We start from the raw sequence: 20,625 nt of genomic DNA, 5'->3' as shown, positions 1-20,625 counted from the left end.
CTGTGAAAATCAAATTAAATTAAGTGCATAATTGTTTTAGAACCAGACTTACTGGATTGAGGTACTAGTTCCACATCTTTCTAGCTGCATGACTTTGGGCAATCTACTTAATTTCTCTGTGCTTCAGATGATTTAATAGTATAATAGAAATAATACTACCACTACATAGATTATTATGAGGAATATATAAATTGATATATATGACACATTTAAAGTAGGGCCTGATACATAGTAAATGCAAATTATTGTTTGTTGGATAAATAAATAAAGGAAAACTGCCTGGCATCTACAGGTACTCAGTAATTATTCTTAACATTGCTACCGGTTTCAAAGCATCTCTCAGTTGGCTTTCAAATGTATAAAAATGAGAGTTAAAAAAAGAAATACAATTTTAATTTAAGTAAGCAGTTAAGCTGCTGCTGGTGGGTCCCTAAGTGCGTACTTGTAAAAAAAAAAAAAATGCTATAGGTGGCCTGAAATGCTAAGATTGGATCTTAAGAATATATTCTGACAGTTACCTTTCTCAGGGCCTCTTTTACATCTCTATTCCTCAGACTGTAGATAAGAGGGTTCAACATGGGGATCACCACTGTGTAAAACACAGAAACCACCTTGTTCTGGTCAGTTGAGTAGCTAGACTTGGGCATCACATAAATAAATGTAATAGTTCCATAGTAGAGAATAACCGCAATGAGGTGAGAAGTACAAGTGGAGAAGGCCTTATGTCTCCCTTCAGCGGAGTGCATCTTCAGGATTGTGATAAGAATGTAGATATAAGAGAGAGCTATGACAAACACGGTGACCACAATGATGGATCCAGAAGAGATGGAAGGGATAATTTGAATGACAGAAATATCTGAACAGGAAAGTTTCAACAAAGGGGAGAAATCACAGAAGAAGTGATCTATCTGATTTGGTCCACAGAAGGATAGACTCAATAAACAACTCGTAAATGTCCAAGCATTTACACACCCACCCAGGTAGGAAGCTCCCACTAAGATGATGCAGATTCTGGGGGACATGTGAGTGGAGTAGAAAAGGGGTAAGCAGATGGCCACATAGCGATCATAGGCCATGGCAGCCAGCAGGAAGCACTCGGCTGTCCCAAACATGACCACAGAGTACAGCTGGGTTTCACAGACAGTAACAAACAGTACTGTTCCATGTCTAAGGAACCCTATAAGCATTATAGGTGTGACTGATGTGGAACACCCAGTATCCACAAAAGCCAAATGACTGAGGAAGAGGTACATGGGGGTGTGAAGCTGTGAACAGTTTCTTATTAAAATGATTATGCTGATATTGCCTACTAAGGTGACAACATAGATTCCTAGAAATATCACAAAGAAGATGACACAAAGTGTAGGATCTTGTGTTAACCCCAAAATGATGAACTCCGGCAGGATGATGTGGTTTCCAAACTCCATCTCTTCTGTGAATTATTCCTGTGAACATTCATTTATGTTTTCATTCCCTCATTTATTAAGTTCCTATTATGCTTCTCTGACACCACACATTCCTGGTTTTCTTTGATTATTCCTCAGACGCTTTCACAGTGACTGTTTCCTCTGCCCGACCTGTAAATATCAGCTTTTTAGTGGATTGGGCTTTTTGGCTTGTTCTTTTTTGCATGAAAGGAGAATGGTTCAACCTCACCATCTGGGATTTCAGGTGTATTCTTTTCTTCATCTAATATTTATGGAAAAATGCCTCTCAAACCTTGGTTCTTAGGCAGATCTCTCTCCTAAGGTCCAGATCCATAGTTTCAATGATTTATTGGGAGTCTCCAGCTGGAAATCCCACAAGTACCTGAAACTGAGATTTCCCCATATCAAACTCATCCTTTTCTTTGACTATTCCATCTATATTATATTTCTAGGGAATGACATCACCATCCACTTCATCTCTCATATCTGCAACTTGGGAGTTATCCTTTTCCTCTCATTGAACCACCACTAATAAAATCCATATATTCTATCTGTAATGTAGCCCCCAATATTATCTCTAAAAATTATCTCTATCTCGTATTTTCTATTCCCACTCTCCCTACCTTAGTTGAGGCCCTGGTCATTTTTCATCTTTTACTTTATTTACCTATTTACCTCCCTGGCTTCATTACTGTCTCTTTATGATCCATTCATAATACATCTGCCAAAGTGATCCCTTTCTGAAGTACAAAGCAGATGATGCCAAAAAGACACATTTAAAGCTTTCAGTAACTTCTCAAGCTTTAATGATGAAATGTAACCTCATTAGCACAGCATACAGCACCCTTTCTGATATGACCCCTATATATGACTCTCTGCTAGTCTCTTCAGGATATTTCCGTCCACCCCTTCCTCTAGAGCAGCCTTCCAGAACTACTTAGAGTCCTTGTCATACGCTCAACTTTCACTGGCCTTTGCTTCACTTTTTCTTCTGCATGGACCTCTCCCACCTCCCACCACCATTGCCCTGGGTAACACCTACTCATCCTTCAAGACTCATTTCTCTCAAAAGTCTTCTCTGACTCCTAAGGGTGCATCAGGTAACCTTTCTTTGCAGATATCCAGGTTGCCTTTGTTTATACTGGGTTATGGTTTTTGTTGTAGTTGTTTGCTTGTGTACATGTCACTCTCCCCAGTTAGTACATATGATCCTAAATAACTGCATTTTATCCGTGCATCATAAATACCTAGTGCTTGGGCATGAGATGTTCTTAAGAAAACCTTGTTGAACAAGTGAATGCATGATTATTGGGATGAGTAGGCTCTAGGCAACCAGAGATAAATATGATTTAGGTTTCCCTGTCTAGAGAAACCAGGAATAGTAGAAGAGGAAGACAACCAATATATTTTTAGTCTATGAAAAGTGCTGTAACAGTGGTATAAGTAAAGTAAAATAATGACTTATTTTGTTTCTAAATAAAACACTTGAAGATTCAAAAGAAACATTCCTTTCACATCTGGCTACAATCACACACATCGACTATTAGAAACTTAATATATTTCTTTCTTGGATTTTCCCCCGGATGTATTTAAATATAGCTTTTATCACATTGTAGATACATTTTAGTGCTGCTGTTTTTATTTTACGTTTAAGTATAAGCATTTGATTACATTCCTCACAAACGTAATTTTTGAGATCTATATAATGCATGGAGTGACTCCACCTGAATTTAATTAGTCATCCATTACTTTTGAACGTTTATTGTCCACAATTTTTCACTGTCAAAACTAGTAATTCCAGAAATTGGATCAGGCATGAGAAGGACAATGTGACAAAACAAGATAAATTAAAAAAAAAAAATCCCATTTCTAGGCATTTATCCTAAGGCAATAACCGAAAAGAAGTATGCTCTGTGATCCAAGGTAAGTGCATTCCCATGATTTGCAATAATGAAAATGCTAAACTTACCAAAGCGCTACCTGTCTTTCATTATTTTGTTGAGTTCTTGCCTGCATTTTCATCTCCATGATTTGCCATTGTCCTGTGACAATGAGATGAAATGCCTGTGTTTTGAGGCAATCCTAAGAAAGCAGAATTAATGATAAATAGTAAAAGACACAGAGAATTTACCGTAGCCCAATGTTAGTTACAGGTCATACTGAAGATTCAGTGAAATAATAAAGAGAATATTGTATTTATCAGAATGAGAAAAGTGTGGAGAGAAGTTGAAAACATTTAAGTCAAATATTATAAAACATTTTTGAACTGGGACTTATTTCAGTGATTGGAAAATTTTATTTGTGCTACATCTTTTCTTTCCATTAACTTCAGCTGAATAACAATCCCTTAAACTAAGTTTTGCAAATATTTAAATTGGTAAATTTATAGATTTATAAATCTTTTTTACATGTGTTTTTGTTTCATTTTTTACGTATTATTTAAAAACTGAAGAAATACCTAAAAATCCTTAACTGTAATAACTGTTCACTTTTGATTTACTTTAATTTTTGTGTCTATGTAAACAGTATTTACATGTTTATAATCATATTGTGGAGGAAACCTGGTGGCACAGTGATTCAGAGCTCTGCTGCTAACCGAAAGATCAGCAGCTCTAATTCACCAGCCACGCCTTGGAAACTCTATGGGGCAGTTATACTCTGTCCTGTAGGGTTGCTATGAGTGGCAATCAACTCGACGGCAATGGGCTCAGTCATATTGTACATTACATTTTTGGATTTACGTTTTCACTTATTCAATAAAATATTTCCCATTTTTCTGAATAATCTTCATAACTGAAATGCTTCTTAGCATGGTGTTCTTGGAGCTTCATAATCTATCTCCCATTACTTTTCACCCTACATATGCTTCCTTGCAACTTTTGTACTTTGCAAAAGTCAGGTTAACATGACAACGAGATTTATAGTCAATGTTACTGGTTATAATTTTCATAGAAACACAATTGTCTAGTAAACATTATTCCATTTCCTAAGGTTTTAAACCTTTACCATAAATGATAAATAACATTACCAATGTCTCCAAAATTTCTTAAAAACATATACAGTTCTTACTGTCTAATAAGTAAGCCTTTAATTTCTCTAAGGGTGGGGCTGAGTTTTTTGACTGAATGAAGAGTCAGGTATATTAAATCAATAGTTGAAAACCTGCAGCTCATTAAAGAGTATTCTACCTCTTCCTTGATGATCTTCATGAAGTACTGCTTAGATTACTCTAGTAACTGGCAGCTGACTGCCTTTCATTTCAGCTGTCAATAAAAATTTGATTTTAATCTTACCAATTGCTCCCCCATGAGTTCAATAGTACAAACCATCTACTTGTCTAGATAAAAAAAAAACTTAGAAATATTTGAATACAGCTACAGTTATCGTGCCTCCACACCTCCCCTTTTCTAAAATTAAGCATCTGTAGCTCCTTTGGCCATTCCCCCTGTGGCATACTTTTCAGACCCCTCACAATTCTCCTCCTCAGCCTCTGAACATACTGCAGTCTGAGGACTGAGACCAAGCACTGAGCCTCATTTGTGTTCTTTGCCTTCTGACTCAAGCAGAGTTTAGTGGGGCCAACCCTGCCTTCAGTGTGTACACTTTGTGACAGCAGAGTTGCAGAGACTGTGGACTCAGATGGTTCAGATCTTGGGCCTCCCACAGGTTGACTGTGTTAACTAGTATGGGACCCTTAATTTCTCTGACTGTCAGTTTTTACATTTGTAAAATGGGAATAATTGTTCTTAAAATGCAACTTTGTCGTGAGATCAAAAGACATGGTATCTATAAAGCAACCAGAGGTGTTTTGACATACATCAGGGATAAGTAACTATTTTCAGTAAGTAAAAAGGAGGTACGTTAGAGTTCCAATTATTTAATTTTTGAATGTGAAGTCTAATTTTTCTGTCAAGATACATCAGAAGATTTTTCACTACAAATCCAAATTAAGACGGAAGTACAGTATCTGAATAATCCGGTAACTCCTTAATTCTGAGCTGTGCCACTCAGATGAATGCCAACTGATTCCTGCCCTTCACTTCCTCTCCACTGGCCATCTAGGATCTTTCCATACCAAACCAAATCACACCCATGGCTGTCAAGTTGATTCTGACTCATAGCGACCCTATTGGACAGAGTAAAACTGCTCCATAGGGTTTCCAAAGAGTGGCTGGGGGATTCAAACTGCCAAACTTCTGGTTAGCAGCCATAGATTTAACCAGTACTCCTAGGGTCCTTCTAGAGCTCTCCAGTTTGGCATCCCATCCCACATGGATCAGGAACTCTGACTACTCAAATATCCTTTCCCTCAGTACATGGGTCACTTTTGATGATGCATAGAGGGTGTGGGATTTTGAACCTCATCCAGTCTGAACATCCAGCTGCTTTCTTCCTGATTTCCTTTCCATATTCTCAATTACATAAGCTTACCAATGACTCTGGCTGCTGTAAACCATCTACACCATCCTTGGGGACTCCTGGGCAGCCTGCTGTATGCACACAGAATGACCATTCTGCAATGCATCTCTTGCTGAGGCCACAGTCTCCACATGGGTCAAGAGCTAAAGTTGGTAAGAGTAGTTTTTTTTTTTATTTTTCATTTCTCATTGAACAAATAAAAATTTATTTTAACAAAATGCATGAATATTGCACTTACCTTTCAGAGAAAGAATTATTGATGCTGAATTCTAAAGAAAACCTTATGAAATACCTGTTGTCCATTTAGTTTTAAGGAAGTTGAGGACTCAGTACTCAACTCTGTGAACCACTGGATGCTCCCTTTGGTCAAGTAACACAATTACATACATGCTATGAGGATGAGGATGGGTGTCTTTGTGTGTGTGGTAGAAGAAGAACAGAGTCTCTAAAAGAACAATGCAAATCCTCCAGTGCTCTTTTTGCTTGCCCTTTGAGAAAAGGTACTTCAGTTTGTTGTATAGAAATGACTTGTGGAGCCACGTGACTCATTAAGGTCAAGTTGCCTTCCCAGGGGAGCATCTTACATGCCACAGTGTCCTTTGGATTTCTTTCTCCTATTTTTTTTTTTTTTCTAATGAAAGGGAAGGAGACAGTTCTTGGCTTCCTGGAAGCATGTCTAACATTCACAGCAATTATGTGCTTAATTAGGGTGTTCATAATGATATTAAAGTACCTTCCAGTTTAAATAACCTTTGAATTAAATTGTAAAAGAGCTTTGGAGTTGAAGGTGAGAATAGTTGGGAAAAATTATTCTTTTGTCTTAGTGACTATTTTATTGCAAAAAATAATTAGAATGATTCTTTCCAGAATTTAGTCCTCACACAGAATTGTCCCTTATTGAAGTGTTTTGGAAGTCTTTTATTCCCTCCCCTCAAAAGAATGATTTAAGAAGCTCTGCTGAGGCACCTAAGTGTCCCGCATTTCATTGACACAGCAGACAATAAATCAAGTACACTGGATACTTGACTCAGTTCCCCTCTCTTACATATTTCTGTGTGTTACCACTGGGATTCAAAAGTCTTATACCTGTTTTGACAATTCTAGTAAGCACCTCAATGTAATTTATTTTGCTGTATACATAACCATGATTGTGCACCCTCAAGATCTGCTGAGGACTGAACTCTTTTACTTTCTGTACGATTCATTTACCCATTTTTCTTCTAGGACTGTCGGACCCCATGTGGCAAGATATCCTTCAACCTACAACCATTAACATATTTTTCTGCAGTTTATCAGCCCTCTTACTTCATCAGTCCTATTCAAAAATACTTAGGCTGTTATCAAGAAGCAAAATGTATGGCAACACCAAAATAAGAAGGGGCAGGTTTCAAAGCCTTCATAACTGTGTTTGTCAGTATTTCTGCATCCTACTTAATCCTTCCTCAACAGTAAGTTGGATTATTGGTCTTTTCTAACAGTGGCAGTGGCCAGTACTCTATGAGAAATGAGTTGTTAAAGCAGGCCCTGCATTCACTTAATCATTTAATTATTAGCCCATTAAACAACTAAATTTAGTCCCCGCTCTCCAAAAGACAGAACAAAACAAACTACTACTAGAGATAGAGTTTAATCATACAGTATGGTCAGTAGTACAATGAAGGCATGTAGGAGATGCTTTGAAAACACAGAAGAATGACTAATTTGTGCCTAAGGGTGGCTGGCCAGAGAAGGCAGCACAAATAGAGGGTCCAGGTGCTCACATATGTGTTTTTCTCAGGAACTTGATGGAAACTGTGTCCAGAGATTTGGACAAAGAACTGTTGGAACAGAAAATTGGCTGGATATGGAGATCAATGGCAGTGCTATCAGGTCACTAATTTCATTTCTGTACACAGAACAGTCCCCTTAGCTGATAGCTTCAAGTAGTGGGGAGAAAGCCATGGAGTAATATGAGGGAGCAGAAACAAAGCACAATCCACTGTTACTTAAAATGTTGTCCATGGACTGGTGTTAGTTAGAAAACTGCTTCTTATCAGTCCTTAATGCTGTAAGGGCAGGAACTAAAAGTAAGCATTCATATACTTTTTTTTTTTTTTTAATTTTTATTGTGTTTAAGTGAAAGTTTACAAATCAAGTCAGTCTCTCATACAAAAATCTATATACACCTTGCTATACACTCCTAATTGCTTTCCTCCTAATGAGACAGAACACTCCTTCCTTCTACTCTCTCTTTATGTGTCCATTCAGCCAACTTCTGACCCCCTCTGCCCTCTCATCTCCCCTCTAGGCAGGAGATGCCAACATAGGCTCATGTGTCTACTTGATCCAAGAAGCTCATTCTTCACCAGCATCATTTTCTATCCCATTGTTTAGTCCAATCCAAGTCTGAGGAGTTGGCTTTGGGAGTGGTTCCTGTCTTAGGCTAACAGAAGGTCTGGGGCTATGACCACTGGGGACCATCTAGTCTCAGTCAGACCATTAAGTCTGGTCTTTTTACAAGAATTTGGGGTCTGCATCCCACTGCTCTCCTGCTCCCTCAGGGGTTCTCTGTTGTATTCCCTGTCAGGGCAGTCATCAGTTGTAGCTGGGCACCATCTAGTTCTTCTGGTCTCAGGCTGATGTAATCTCTGCTTTATGTGGTCCTTTCTGCCTCTTGGGCTCATAATGACCTTGTGTCTTTGGTGTTCTTCATTCTCTTTTGCTCCAGGTGGGTTGAGACCAGTTGATACATCTTAGATGGCCACTTGCTAGTGTTTTAAGACCCTAGATGCCCCTCTCCAAAGTGGGATGCAGAATGTTTTCTTAATAAATTTTATTATGCCAATTGACCTAGATGTCCCCTGAAACCATGGTCCCTAAACCCACGCCCCTGCTACGCTAACCTTCAAAGCATTCAGTTTATTCAGAAAACTTCTTTGCTTTTGGTTTAGTCCAGTTTTGCTGACCTCTCCTGTATTGTGTGTTGTCTTTCCCTTCACCTAAACTAGTTCCTATCTACTATCTAATTAGTGAATATCCCTCTCCCTGTCTCCCTCCCTCCCTCTCATAACCATCAAAGAATATTTTCTTCTCTGTGTAAACTATTTCTCGAGTTCTTATAATAGTGGTCCTATATAATACTTGTCCTTTTGCAACTGACTAAGAAAAAAAAAAAAATTTTTTAATTTTTTTTTTAATTTCACTCAGCATAATGCCTTCCGTATTCCTCCATGTTATGAAATGTTTCACAGATTCATCACTGTTCTTTATTGATGCATAGTATTCCCTTGTGCGAATATACCATAATTTATTTATCCATTCATCTGTTGATGGGCACCTTGATTGCTTCAATCTTTTTGTTATGTTAAACAGTGCTGCAGTGAACATGGGTGTGCATATATCTGTTCGTGTAAAGGCTCTTATTTCTCTAGGATATATTCCAAGGACTGGGATTGCTGGATCCCATATGGTAGTTCTATCTAGCTTTTTAAGGAAGTGCCAAATTGATTTCCAAAGTGGTTGTACCATTTTACATTCTCACCAGCAGTGTATAAGTGTTCCAATCTCTCCACAACCTCTCTAACAATTATTATTTTGTGTTTTTTGGATTAATGCCACCCTTGTTGGAGTGAGATGGAATCTCATTGTAGTTTTGATTTGCATTTCTCTAATGGCTAATGATCCTGAACATTTCCTCATGTATCTGTTAGCTACCAAAGGTCTTCTTTAGTGAAGTGTCTGTTCATATCTTTTGCCCATTTTTTAATTGGGTTATTTGTCTTTTTGTAGTTGAATTTTTGCAGTATCATGTAGATTTTAGAGATCAGGTGCTGATCGGAAATGTCATAGGTAAAAACTTTTTCCCAGTCTGTAGGTAATCTTTTTACTCTTTTGGTGAAGTCTTTGAATGAGCATAGGTGTTTGATTTTTAGGAGCTCCCAGTTATCTACTTTTTCTTCTGCATTGTTAGTAATGTTTTTTATACTGTTTATGCCCTGTATCAGGGCTCCTAATGTTGTCCCTATTTTTTCTTCCATGATCTTTATTGTTTTAGATTTTATATTGAGGCCTTTGATCCATTTTGAGTTTGTTTTTGTGCATGGTGTGAGGTATGGGTCTTGTTTCATTTTTTTGCAGATGGACATCCAGTTTGCCAGCACCATGTGTTAAAAAGACTGTCTTTTCCCCATTTAACTGATTTGGGACCTTTGTCAAATATCAGCTGCTCATATGTGGATGGCTTTATGTCTGGATTCTCAATTCTGTTCCATTGGTCTATGTGTCTGTTGTTGAACCAGTACCAGGCTGTTTTGACTACTGTGGTGATAAAATAGGTTCTAACATCAGGTAGAGTGAGGCCTCCCACATTGTTCTTCTTTTTTGGTAATGATTTACTTATTGGGGGCCTCTTTCCCTTCCATATGAAGTTGGTGATTTGTTTCTCCATCTCATTAAAAAATGTCTTTGAATTTTTTTTGTGTGTTGTTGACACTTTCTTTTTCCCATTTAATTTTTTGTGCCGAGTACTTCATCTTTATATATTGTCTTTTCCTCTTACTCATTGTTGTTGATTTTGTTTCTGCTGAGTCCCTATTTTTTTCTTGTGTTTTATTTTTATGTGTAGGGTTATTTCTCTCCTTTTTGGTTACCTTAATATTTACCCGTATTTTTCTAAGTTTAAACCTACCTTTTTTTTCTGTGTATCGCTTTGTCTTCCTCTCCATATGAATGATCTGTGACTACATTTCTTAGTTCCTCTTTATTGTTTTAGTGTTGTATTCTTTTACATAATAACATTGCTGTTTCCCTGTTTGAGCATTTTTTTAAATACTGATCACTTTTATGATTCCCCTGTCTGGGTTAACATCTGCTTGCTCTGTCCAGTGTTCTAGTCTTGGGTTGATACCTGATATTATTGTTTTTCTAACCAAAAAACTCCCTTTAGTGTTTCTTATAATTTTGGTTTGGTTTTTACAAATTCCCTGAACTTCCTTTTATCTGGAAATGTCCAAATTTCACCTTCATATTTGAGCGAGAGTTTTGCTGGATATATGATTCTTGGCTGGCAATTTTTTTTTTCTTCAGTACTTTATATAAGTCATCCCACTGCCTTCTTGTCTGCATGGTTTCTGCCAAGTAGTTCGAGCTTATTCTTATTGACTCTCCTTTTTGTTTATCCCTAGCTTCTCTTAAAATTCTCTCTTTATCTTTGGTTTTGGCAAGTTTGAGTATAATATGTCTTGGTGACTTTCTTTTAAAATCTATCTTCTGTGGAGTTTAATGAGCATCTTGGATAGCTATCTTCTCGTCTTTCACGATATCAGGGAAGTTTTCTGCCAAGAGATCTTCAACAATTCTCTCTGTATTTTCTGTTATCCCTCCCTGTTCTGCTACTCCAATCACTCATAGGTTATTTCTCTTTATAGAGTCCCACATGATTCTTAAGGTTTCTTCATTTTTTTTAATTCTTTTATCTGATTTTTCTTCAGATATATTGGTGCCAAGTACTTTATCTTCAAGGTCACCAATTCTGTATTCCACTTGCTCACTTCTGCTCCTCTGAGTTTCTATTGAGTTGTCTACTTCTGTAATTTTATTGTTAATCTTCTGAATTTCTGATTGCTGTCTCTCTATGGATTCTTGCAGTTTATTAAATTATTCGTTATGTTCTTGAATAACCTTTTTAATTTCTTCAGCTGTTTTATCTGTATGTTACTTGGCTTGTTCTGCATATTGCCTGATTGCCTTACTAATTTCATTCCTCATGTCTCGAAGAGTTCTGTATATTAATCTTTTGCATTCTGCATCCAGTAAATTCCAGGAAAGTATGCTTATCCAGAGGATTCCTTGATTGTTTGAGAGTTTGTTGAGGTGATCGTGGTCTGTTTCTTTACGTAATTTCACATTGACTGTTGCCTCTGAGCCATCTATAAGTTATTGTGTTAGTTTATTTCATGTTTGCTTACTGTATCCTAGCTTCTTGCTTTGTTTTGTTTTGATATGCCGAAATGGGTTGCGTAAGTGAGCTAGCTTGATTATTTTTATCTTTGAAGCTCTAACGTCCTGACACTAGATGGCTAGAGCTGTTATCAGGTATATCAGCCTAGAAGACCATTCCCTTTTCTTGTATGGATTCAGCTCAGGTGTCCAGGTAGGTGGTCATTAAGTGTGTGGTACATGCTCTGTCCTACAGTCTTAGAGGGGGAGGGGTGATTGGTGTAGGTACTGGTATCTGGTTGCAGCAGGGGTCATGCTCTGAAGAAGGCATGGGGCTGAGAATCATCTCCCAAGTGTCTCTGAGGAAAGCACATCCTCCTTCCCTAGAGCTTACAGGTGGGTGGGTTCTGCATATGGACCATGGGCACCCATTGTTATTGGTTGTAAGGACTGGGAGGTACCAGTTATCATTCAACCCCTGTCGTGGTTGGGTAGGTGACCTGAGTGGAGCCACCAGTCCTTAGGCCCCTAATGTGGGTAGGTGAGAACCCTGTTTAATAGGCAATGTGGTGACCAGCAGCAAACACCCAACTCTCCACTGCACAGCTGAAACAGTTGTAGTCTGCCAACAAGGGCCTACTCTCCTAAAATAGGCACACAAGTCCATGCAATGGGAAAGGGTATTCAGAGTCCACAGAGCATTTATGCCTGGACAGGAGCTCTTCTTTCCTGAGCTCCCTAGGTTAGTGGAGCTGGCAAGTTATCTTTTCCCTCTGTTGTGAATTTATTCCTTCTCCAAGGCCAGGAAGATGGCTCCAGGTGCTCAAGAGAGCCTATCTCAGGCCCAGGGAAATCAAAGCCACTGAAGCCAACCTAGGGGCCGGGGGTGCAGTAAAATTTACACAAGTACTTAACTTTTGCCAAGAGCACTGTTCTTCTCTGGTTCTGGAGGTGTGAGTAGGCTGTGCAGCTGGCTGCTTCTTCCTACGGAAACTGCGGCCACATGCAACTACACGCCCACCACATCCGCTCCTGGGAGTAATGCTTGTGGGATCCTGGCAATTCAGGTCTGGCAGCTCCTCTCCACTTCTGAACCATCTCTCACCCTGCTACTCAGTCTGTTTTATAACTTTGCCTCTGATATTCAGGGCTCCTAGGTTATCATAAATATAATCATTTCACTTGTTTTTCCGGGTCCTTGTTGTGAGAGGGTTTGCAGGAAGTGTCTGGCTATTCTGCCATCTTGGCTCCACCTCCACATTCATATATTTTTATAGCAGTTTGAAAGTGTAATTTAAATCTGTTGAATCTAATTTAAAAAACTGGCTTTTACTTGTATTTTTTATTGTGTTTTTAAAATACTAGTTTTAGTATCTTTTAAAATATATTGGTTCATGGAGGGTTAGAACAAAACGGTTCTTCATTGAGATAGTTTGAAAAATATAGGTTGTGGCCTTGGGCATCAGGAGACACGGATTCAGTTTGAGGTATATGAGCTCAGGAAAATTGTTTTACCTATTTGAGACTCAATTTCATTATCTGTAAAAAGGGATTAATAATTCCTATCTCATAAGCTGCTCATACGATTTAAATGATATAGCATATAAACGTGTGAAAAAGTTAACTAAAGTTATTGAGAGCATACTCTCAAATGTATGACCAATAGAACAAAGTGTCTTGATGTATTGACTGATAGGTGACAGTCAGAGTTGGGAAGAGTCCTATTACCTTTTGTAAATTATTCTATTTCTTCATCAATCTCAAACACTTCCTCTTTTGAGAGTTATAACATTCCAATTTTGACATCTTCTCTATGCTCCCATTAGTCTTTCAGCCTCTCCTCATTCATTGATGACTTTACCACATGCGCTGCAACTTTTCTCTCCATTCCTATTTTTGCCATCAACAAGGACAACTTCAAAATCACTTGCATATTGCCACTGTTAACCTAACTTCAAATTTACTTTCTTAACTCCAATAACTTTTATTCATCTGCGCTCTATGACCCATAAACCCCTTGCCATCAAGTCAGTTCTGAGTCATAGTGACCGTATACGACAGAGTAGAACTGCTCCACAGGGTTTCCAAGGAGCACCTGGTAGATTCGAACTGCCAACCTTTAGGTTGGCAGGTGTAGCTCTTAACCACTATGCCACCAGGGTGTCTGCACTCTATGAAATCCTTTCATTTTCATATCCTAAATCTCACTAACTTTCAGCTCTGTTCGACCTCTCAAATATAAATATAATCTAACTGTGATGTTAAAGCCTAACTAGCCAAAGGCCACCAGGAACAAAGCTATAGGCCAACAAAATCCTGTTCATTGGCTTGGTGCAGCAAGGGATGGCTCTCCAGAGGAGTATAACATGGCTCTCAATGATAGAGAGAAGCGTGTGCTTTTGGAAACATTTGGATTCCTGTTGAAGGATCCTGAGGAGGGGCTAGAGGAAGCAGGGATCAGTTCTGCACTGGTTGCTTCTTCTGAGATGAGATTCGGAGAAGTGGAAAGTAATTTGGGATTGGAGGCTGTCATGGGATGATGGCAGTTTAGGAATTGGATATCTCCAGTAATACATGGAAATATCACGTTAGGCCTGGCTGTATAATTGGTAGGAGAGCAATAATCATTCAAAAAATTGGGGTGATTATGGCCTTACACAATTGCTTCATGAGCTTGAGTTGTGGAGGCTGAGTGGACGGCAGCTAACAACAGCATAGATTCTATGTTGACAGCTTTGTTTTTTCTTTCTTTCATTACTTTAAAGATTTTCCACAGTCTTTTCACTTACAGTAATCAAAAGAGCATGTTACTGGCATGTTGCAGTTGTTAGGTGTCGTTGATTCAGTCCTGACTCATAGGGACCATTTGAACAACAGAATGAAACACCACCTGATCCTGAGCCATCCTCACAGTAGTTGTTATGCTGGAGCTCATTGTTGCAGCCATTATGCGGCATATAGATTGAATAAGTATGGTGAAAGGAAGCAACCCTCACTCACCTTTCCTGACTTTAAACCAACACTATCCTCTTGTTCTGTTCAAACAAGTGTCTCTTGGTCTAAGTACAGGCTTCTCCTGAGCACAATTAAGTGTTTTAGAATTCCCGTCTCTGCAATGATATCCATAATGTGTTACGATCCACACAGTCAAACACCTTTGCATAGTCAATAAAACACAGCTAAACATCTTTCCGGTATTCTCTGCTTTCAGCCAAGATCCATCTGACATTAGCAATGATATCCCTCATTCCACATCCTCTTGTTTTTTCTTTCTTTAATTACTTTAAAGATGTTCCACAGCCTTCTCACTTACAGTAATCAAGAGCATGTTACTGGCATCAGAACAGGCATACGGACTAATGAAATACTGTTATAAATCCAGAAATAAATTGATACATCCATTACCAAATGATTTTCAAAAGGGGTACAAGACCATTAAGAGGGAAGGAATAGTCCTTTCAACAAATGGTGCTGGAACAACTGGATATGTACATGCAAAATAATGAAGTTGGACCCTTACCTCACACATTTTGAATTAATATACAAAATTAATTCAAAATGAATCAATGACCTAAACATAGGATCTAAAATTATAAAAATGGTATATGGCTTTGGCAATATATTCTTGGATTTTATATATGGCACAAATGTCAACAAAAGAAAAAATAGGTAAATTAGACTTCATAAAAATGAAAACTTTTTGCATTAAAGGACATTATCAAGAAAGTGAAAATCATCCTACACAATGGGTAAATTATTTGCAAATTATTTTTTTTGTTAGGTGCCAACAAATCCATTCTGACTCATAGGACCCTACGTACAATAGAATGAGTCACTGTCCAGACCTGCACCATCCTCATAATCATTGCTATACTTGAGCCCATTGCTGGCAGCAACTGTGTCAATCCATCTTTTGAGGGTGTTCCTTTTTTTTGCTGACTCCCTACTTTACCAAGCATGATATCCTTGTCCATGGACATCTCTCCCCTAATAACGCGCCCAAAGTATATGAGAGGAAGTCTTGCCATCCTTGATTCTAAGGAGGATCCGGCTCAAGCATAACAACTTCTGTGAGGATGGCGCAGGATCAGGCAGCGTTTCGTTCTGTTGTACAAATGGTCCTTATGAGTTGGAACCTACTCAATGGCACCTAACAACAACCACAACATGCCAGTAACATGTTCTTTTGATTACTGTAAGTGAGAAGACTGTGGAGAATGTTTAAAGTAATGAAAGATTTGTTTGTTTTTCTGGCAGTCCATTTTATGGTCACCATTCTTTGCCAACATTCTGATTCAAAGGCAACAATTCCTCTTTGGTCTTCCTTATTCACATTGTCCAGATTTTGCAAGCATCCGAGGTGACTGAAAATACCATGACTTGGGTCAGGCACACCATAATCCTCAAAGTGACATACATTCTTTTCAGCACTTAAAAGAGGTCTTTTGCAGCAGATATGCCCCATATAATAGGCCTTTTAATTTCTTGACTGCTGCTTCCATGGGCGTTGATTGTAGATCCAAGTAAAATGAAACCCTTGACAACTTCAATCTTTTCTCCATATATCATGATGTTGCTTATGGGCCAGTTGTGAGGATTTTTGTTTTCTTTATGTTGAGGTGTAATCCATGCTAAAGGCTGTAGTTTTTGATCTTCATCAGTAAGTGCTTCAAGTTCTCTTCATTTTCAGTAAGCAAGGTTGTGTCTTCTGCATATCGCAGGTTGCTAATGAGTCTTTCTAGTTCCCCCTTCTTCTTCATATAGTCCAGCTTGTTGGGTTATTTGCAGAGTATACATATTGAATAAGTATGGTGAAAGGATATAATATGATAATGGTCTAGTGTCTAGAATGTATGAAAACTCTTACAAGTCAACAACAAAAAGACAAACAACCCAATTAGAAAATGGTTTAAGGGCTTGAATAGACATATCTCAAAAAAAGATTTCCAAATGGTCATTAAGCACATAAAAAGATGTCAATATCATTAGGGAAATGAAAATCAAAATCACAATGAGATACTACTTACTCTCTAGGTTGGCTATAATTTAAACATTGAAAAATTGCAACTCTTGGTAAGGACATGGAGACACTGGAGCCCCCATACATTGCTGGTTGTTTTTGTTGTTAGGTGCCGTCTAGTAGGTTCCAATTCATAGTGACCCCACACACAATGGAATGAAACACTGCCCAGTCCTGCACTATCCTCACAATCATTGTTATGCATGAGCCCATTGTTGTGGCCACTGTGTCAATCCACCTGGTTGACGGTCTTCGTCTTTTCCACTGACCCTGTACTTTACCAAGCATGATGTCCTTCTCCAGGGACTGATCCCGCCTAACAACATGTCCAAAGTATGTAAGACGCAGTCTCACTATCCTTGCTGGTAGGAATGTAAAATGGTGCAGTGTTGTGGAAAACAATTTAGCAGTTCCTCAAAAAGTTAAACACAGGATTACCGTATGACCCAATGTTATGTGTCCCCCCAAAATTTATGTTGAAGTCCTTACTCCTGGTACCTGTGAATATGACCTTATTTGGAAATAGGATCATTGAAGATGTTATCATTTAAATTAACATGAGGGTGTAGTGGAGTAGGATCCTAATCCAATCGAAGTGACTCTTTACAAAAAAGGAGAGAAGATATAAACACACGGAGAGACAGAGGAAAGACAACTTCATGAAGATGCATCTACAGGAATACCTGGAGCTACTAGAAGCTGTGAAAAACAAGAAAAGAACTTTCTCTATAGCCTTCAGAGAGAACATTGTCCTAATGACACTCTGAATTCAGACTACTAGCCTCCAGACTGTGAGACAATAAATTTATCTTGTTTAAAGCCATCCATTTTGTGCTGTATTGTTATGGCAGCCCTAGGAAAGTCATACATCCAGCAGTTATACTCCTACATATATACCCAAAAGAAGTGAAAACTAGTACTCAAACAAATACTTGTAGATGAATGTTCATAGCAGCACATTCACAGTAGGCAAAAGATTGGAATGACTCAAATATTCATCAGTGGATGAATGGATAAACAAACTATGGTATATACAAACTATGGACTATTATTAACCATAACAAGGAATGAAGTACAGCTACATGCCACAATGTGGAATGAACATCAAAAATATGCTAAGTGAAAGAAGCCAGACATAAAATTCACATATTATACAATTACATTTATATGAAATATATGTCGTTGTTGTTAGGTGCCATTGATTCATTTCCTAACTGGTCCTAACTCATAGTGAACCTATGCACAACAGAACAAAACACTGCCCAGTCCTGCACCATCCTCACAATTCTTGTCATGCTTGAGCCCATTGTTGCAGCCACTGTGTTAAACCATCTTGTTGAGTGTCTTCCTCTTTTTCACTGACCCTCTACTTTACCAAGCATAACGTCCTTGCCCAGGGACTGATCCCTCCTGACAGCATGTACAAAGCATGTAAGACGCAGTCTCACCGTCCCTGCTTCCAAGGAGCATTCTGGTTGTACTTCCTCCAAGAGAGGTTTGTTCGTTCTTTTGGCAGTTTGTGGTATTTCCAAAATTCTTTGTCAACATCACAATTCAAAGGTGTCAGTTCTTCTTGGGGGTTCCTTATTCATTGTCCAGCTTTTGCATGCATATGCGGCCATTGAAAACACCATGGCTTGGGTCAGATACACCTTAATCCTCAAAGTAACATCTTTGCTTTTTAACACTTTAAAGAGATCTCCTGCAGCTAATTTGCCTAATGCAGTGAATCTTTTGATGTCTTGACTGCTGCTTCCACGGGTGTTGATGGTGGATCCAAGTAAAAAAAAATCCTTGACAACCTCAATCTTTTCTCCATTTATCATGATGTTGCTTATTGGTCCAGTTGTGAGGATTTTTGTTTTATATTGAGGTGTTTTGTAATCCATATTGAAAGCTGTGGTCTTTGATCTTCATTAGTAAGTGCTCCAAGTCCTCTTCACTTTCAGTAAGCAAGTTTGTGTCATCTGCATAACGCAGGTTGCTAATGACCCTTCCTCCAATCCTGATGCCCTGTTCTTCTTCATATAGTCCAATTTCTCAGATTATTTGCTCTGCATACAGATTGAATAGGTATGGTGAAAGGATACAACCCTGACACACACCTTTCCTGATTTTAAACCACATAGTATCCCCTTGTTTAGTATCCCCTTATTCTGTTTGAAAGACTGTCTCTTGATCCATGTACAGGTTCCTCAGGAGCACAGTTAAGTGTTCCAAAATTCCCATTCTCTGCAATATTATCCATAATTTGTTATGATCCACACAGTCGAATGCCTTAGCATAGTCAATAAAACACAGGTAAACATCTTTCTGGTATTCTCTGCATTCAGCCAGGATCCTTCTGACATCAGCAATGATATCTCTGGTTCCATGTCCTCTTCTAAATCCAACTTGAATTTCTGGCAGTTCCCTGTCAATATACTGCTGCAGCTGCTTTCGAGTGATCTTCAGCAAAATTTTGCTTCCATGTGGTAGTAATGATATTTTTTGATAATTTCTGCATTTGGTTGGATCACCTTTCTTGTGACTAGGCATAAATATGGATCTTTTCAGTCGGTCAGCCAGGTAGCTGTTCCAAATTTATTGGTATAGACGAGTGACCACTTCCAGCACTGCATCCGTTTGTTGAAGTATCTCAATTGGTATTCCATAAATTCCTGGAGCCTTGCTTTTCACCAATGTCTTCAGTGCAGCTTGGATTTCTTCCTTCAGTACCATTGGTTCCTCATCATATATTACCTCCTGAAATGGATGAATGTTGACCAATTATTTTTGGTATAATGATTCTGTATATTCCTTTCATCTTCTTCTGATGTTTTCTGAGTCATGTAATATTTTCCCTTTAGAATTCTTCAGTATTGCAACTTGAGGTTTGAATTTTTTCTTCAGTTCTTTCAATTTGAGAAATGCTGACCATGTTCTTGCCTTTTGGTTTTCTATCTCCAGGTCTTTGCACATGTCATCATAATACCTTACTTTGTTTTCTCAAGCTGCCCTTTGAAACCTTCTGTTCAACTCTTTTACTTCATCAGTTTTTCTTTTTGCTTTAGCTACTTGAGCAAGTTTCAGAGTCTCTTCTGCCATCCATTTAGGTCTTTCTTTTCTCTCCTGTCTTTTTTATGACCTCTTGCTTTCTTCACATATGATGTCCTTGATGTTATTCCACAACTCATCTGGTCTTCAGTCATTAGTGTTCAATGCATCAAATCTGTTCTCGAGATGGTCTCTAAATTCAGGTGGGATATACTCAAGGTCGTACTTTGGCTCTCGTGGACTTGTTCTAATTTTCTTCAGTTTCAACTTGAACTTACATATGAGCAATTTATGGTCTATTCCACAGTCGGCCCCTGGCCTTGTCCTGACTGATGATATTGAGCTTTTCCATCATATTTTTCCATAGACACAGTCGATTTGATTCCTGTGTATTCCATCTGGTGAGGTCCATGTGTATAGTCTCTGTTTATGTTGATGGAAAAAAAAAGGGTATTTCCAATGAAGAAGTCGTTGATCTTGCAGAATCCAATCATGTGATCTCCAGTATCATTTCTATCACCAAGGCCGTATTTTCCAACTACTGATCCTTTTTCTTTGTTTCTAACTTTCTCATTCCAATCACCAGTAATTATCAATGCACCCTGACTGCATGTTCAGTCGATTTCAGACTGCAGAAGTTGGTAAAAATCAATTCCTTCATCTTTGGCTTTAGTTGTTGGTGCATAAATTTGAATAATAGTCACATTAACTGGTCTTCCTTGTAGGCATGCAAGTATTATCCTATCACTGACAGCACTGTTTTTCAGGATAGATCTTGAAGTGTTCTTTTTGACAATGAATGCAAGG

General features: G+C 38.4%; 1 protein-coding gene across 1 annotated transcript; it reads right to left on the bottom strand.

Annotated features, from left to right (window-relative positions):
• Nucleotides 1–494: 494 nt before the first annotated feature.
• LOC100676798 (olfactory receptor 5P1-like) lies at nt 495–1,427 on the bottom strand. The gene has a single exon (XM_003412189.1). The coding sequence runs from the start codon at nt 1,425–1,427 to the stop codon at nt 495–497; it is 933 nt and encodes a 310-aa protein (XP_003412237.1).
• Nucleotides 1,428–20,625: the final 19,198 nt, after the last annotated feature.

This window comes from Loxodonta africana, chromosome 7, assembly GCF_030014295.1.
Source record: "Loxodonta africana isolate mLoxAfr1 chromosome 7, mLoxAfr1.hap2, whole genome shotgun sequence".
NCBI lineage: Eukaryota > Metazoa > Chordata > Mammalia > Proboscidea > Elephantidae > Loxodonta > Loxodonta africana.
The sequence above is the reverse complement of the archived record's forward strand: the minus strand, read 5'-3'. Positions and strand labels throughout refer to the sequence as shown.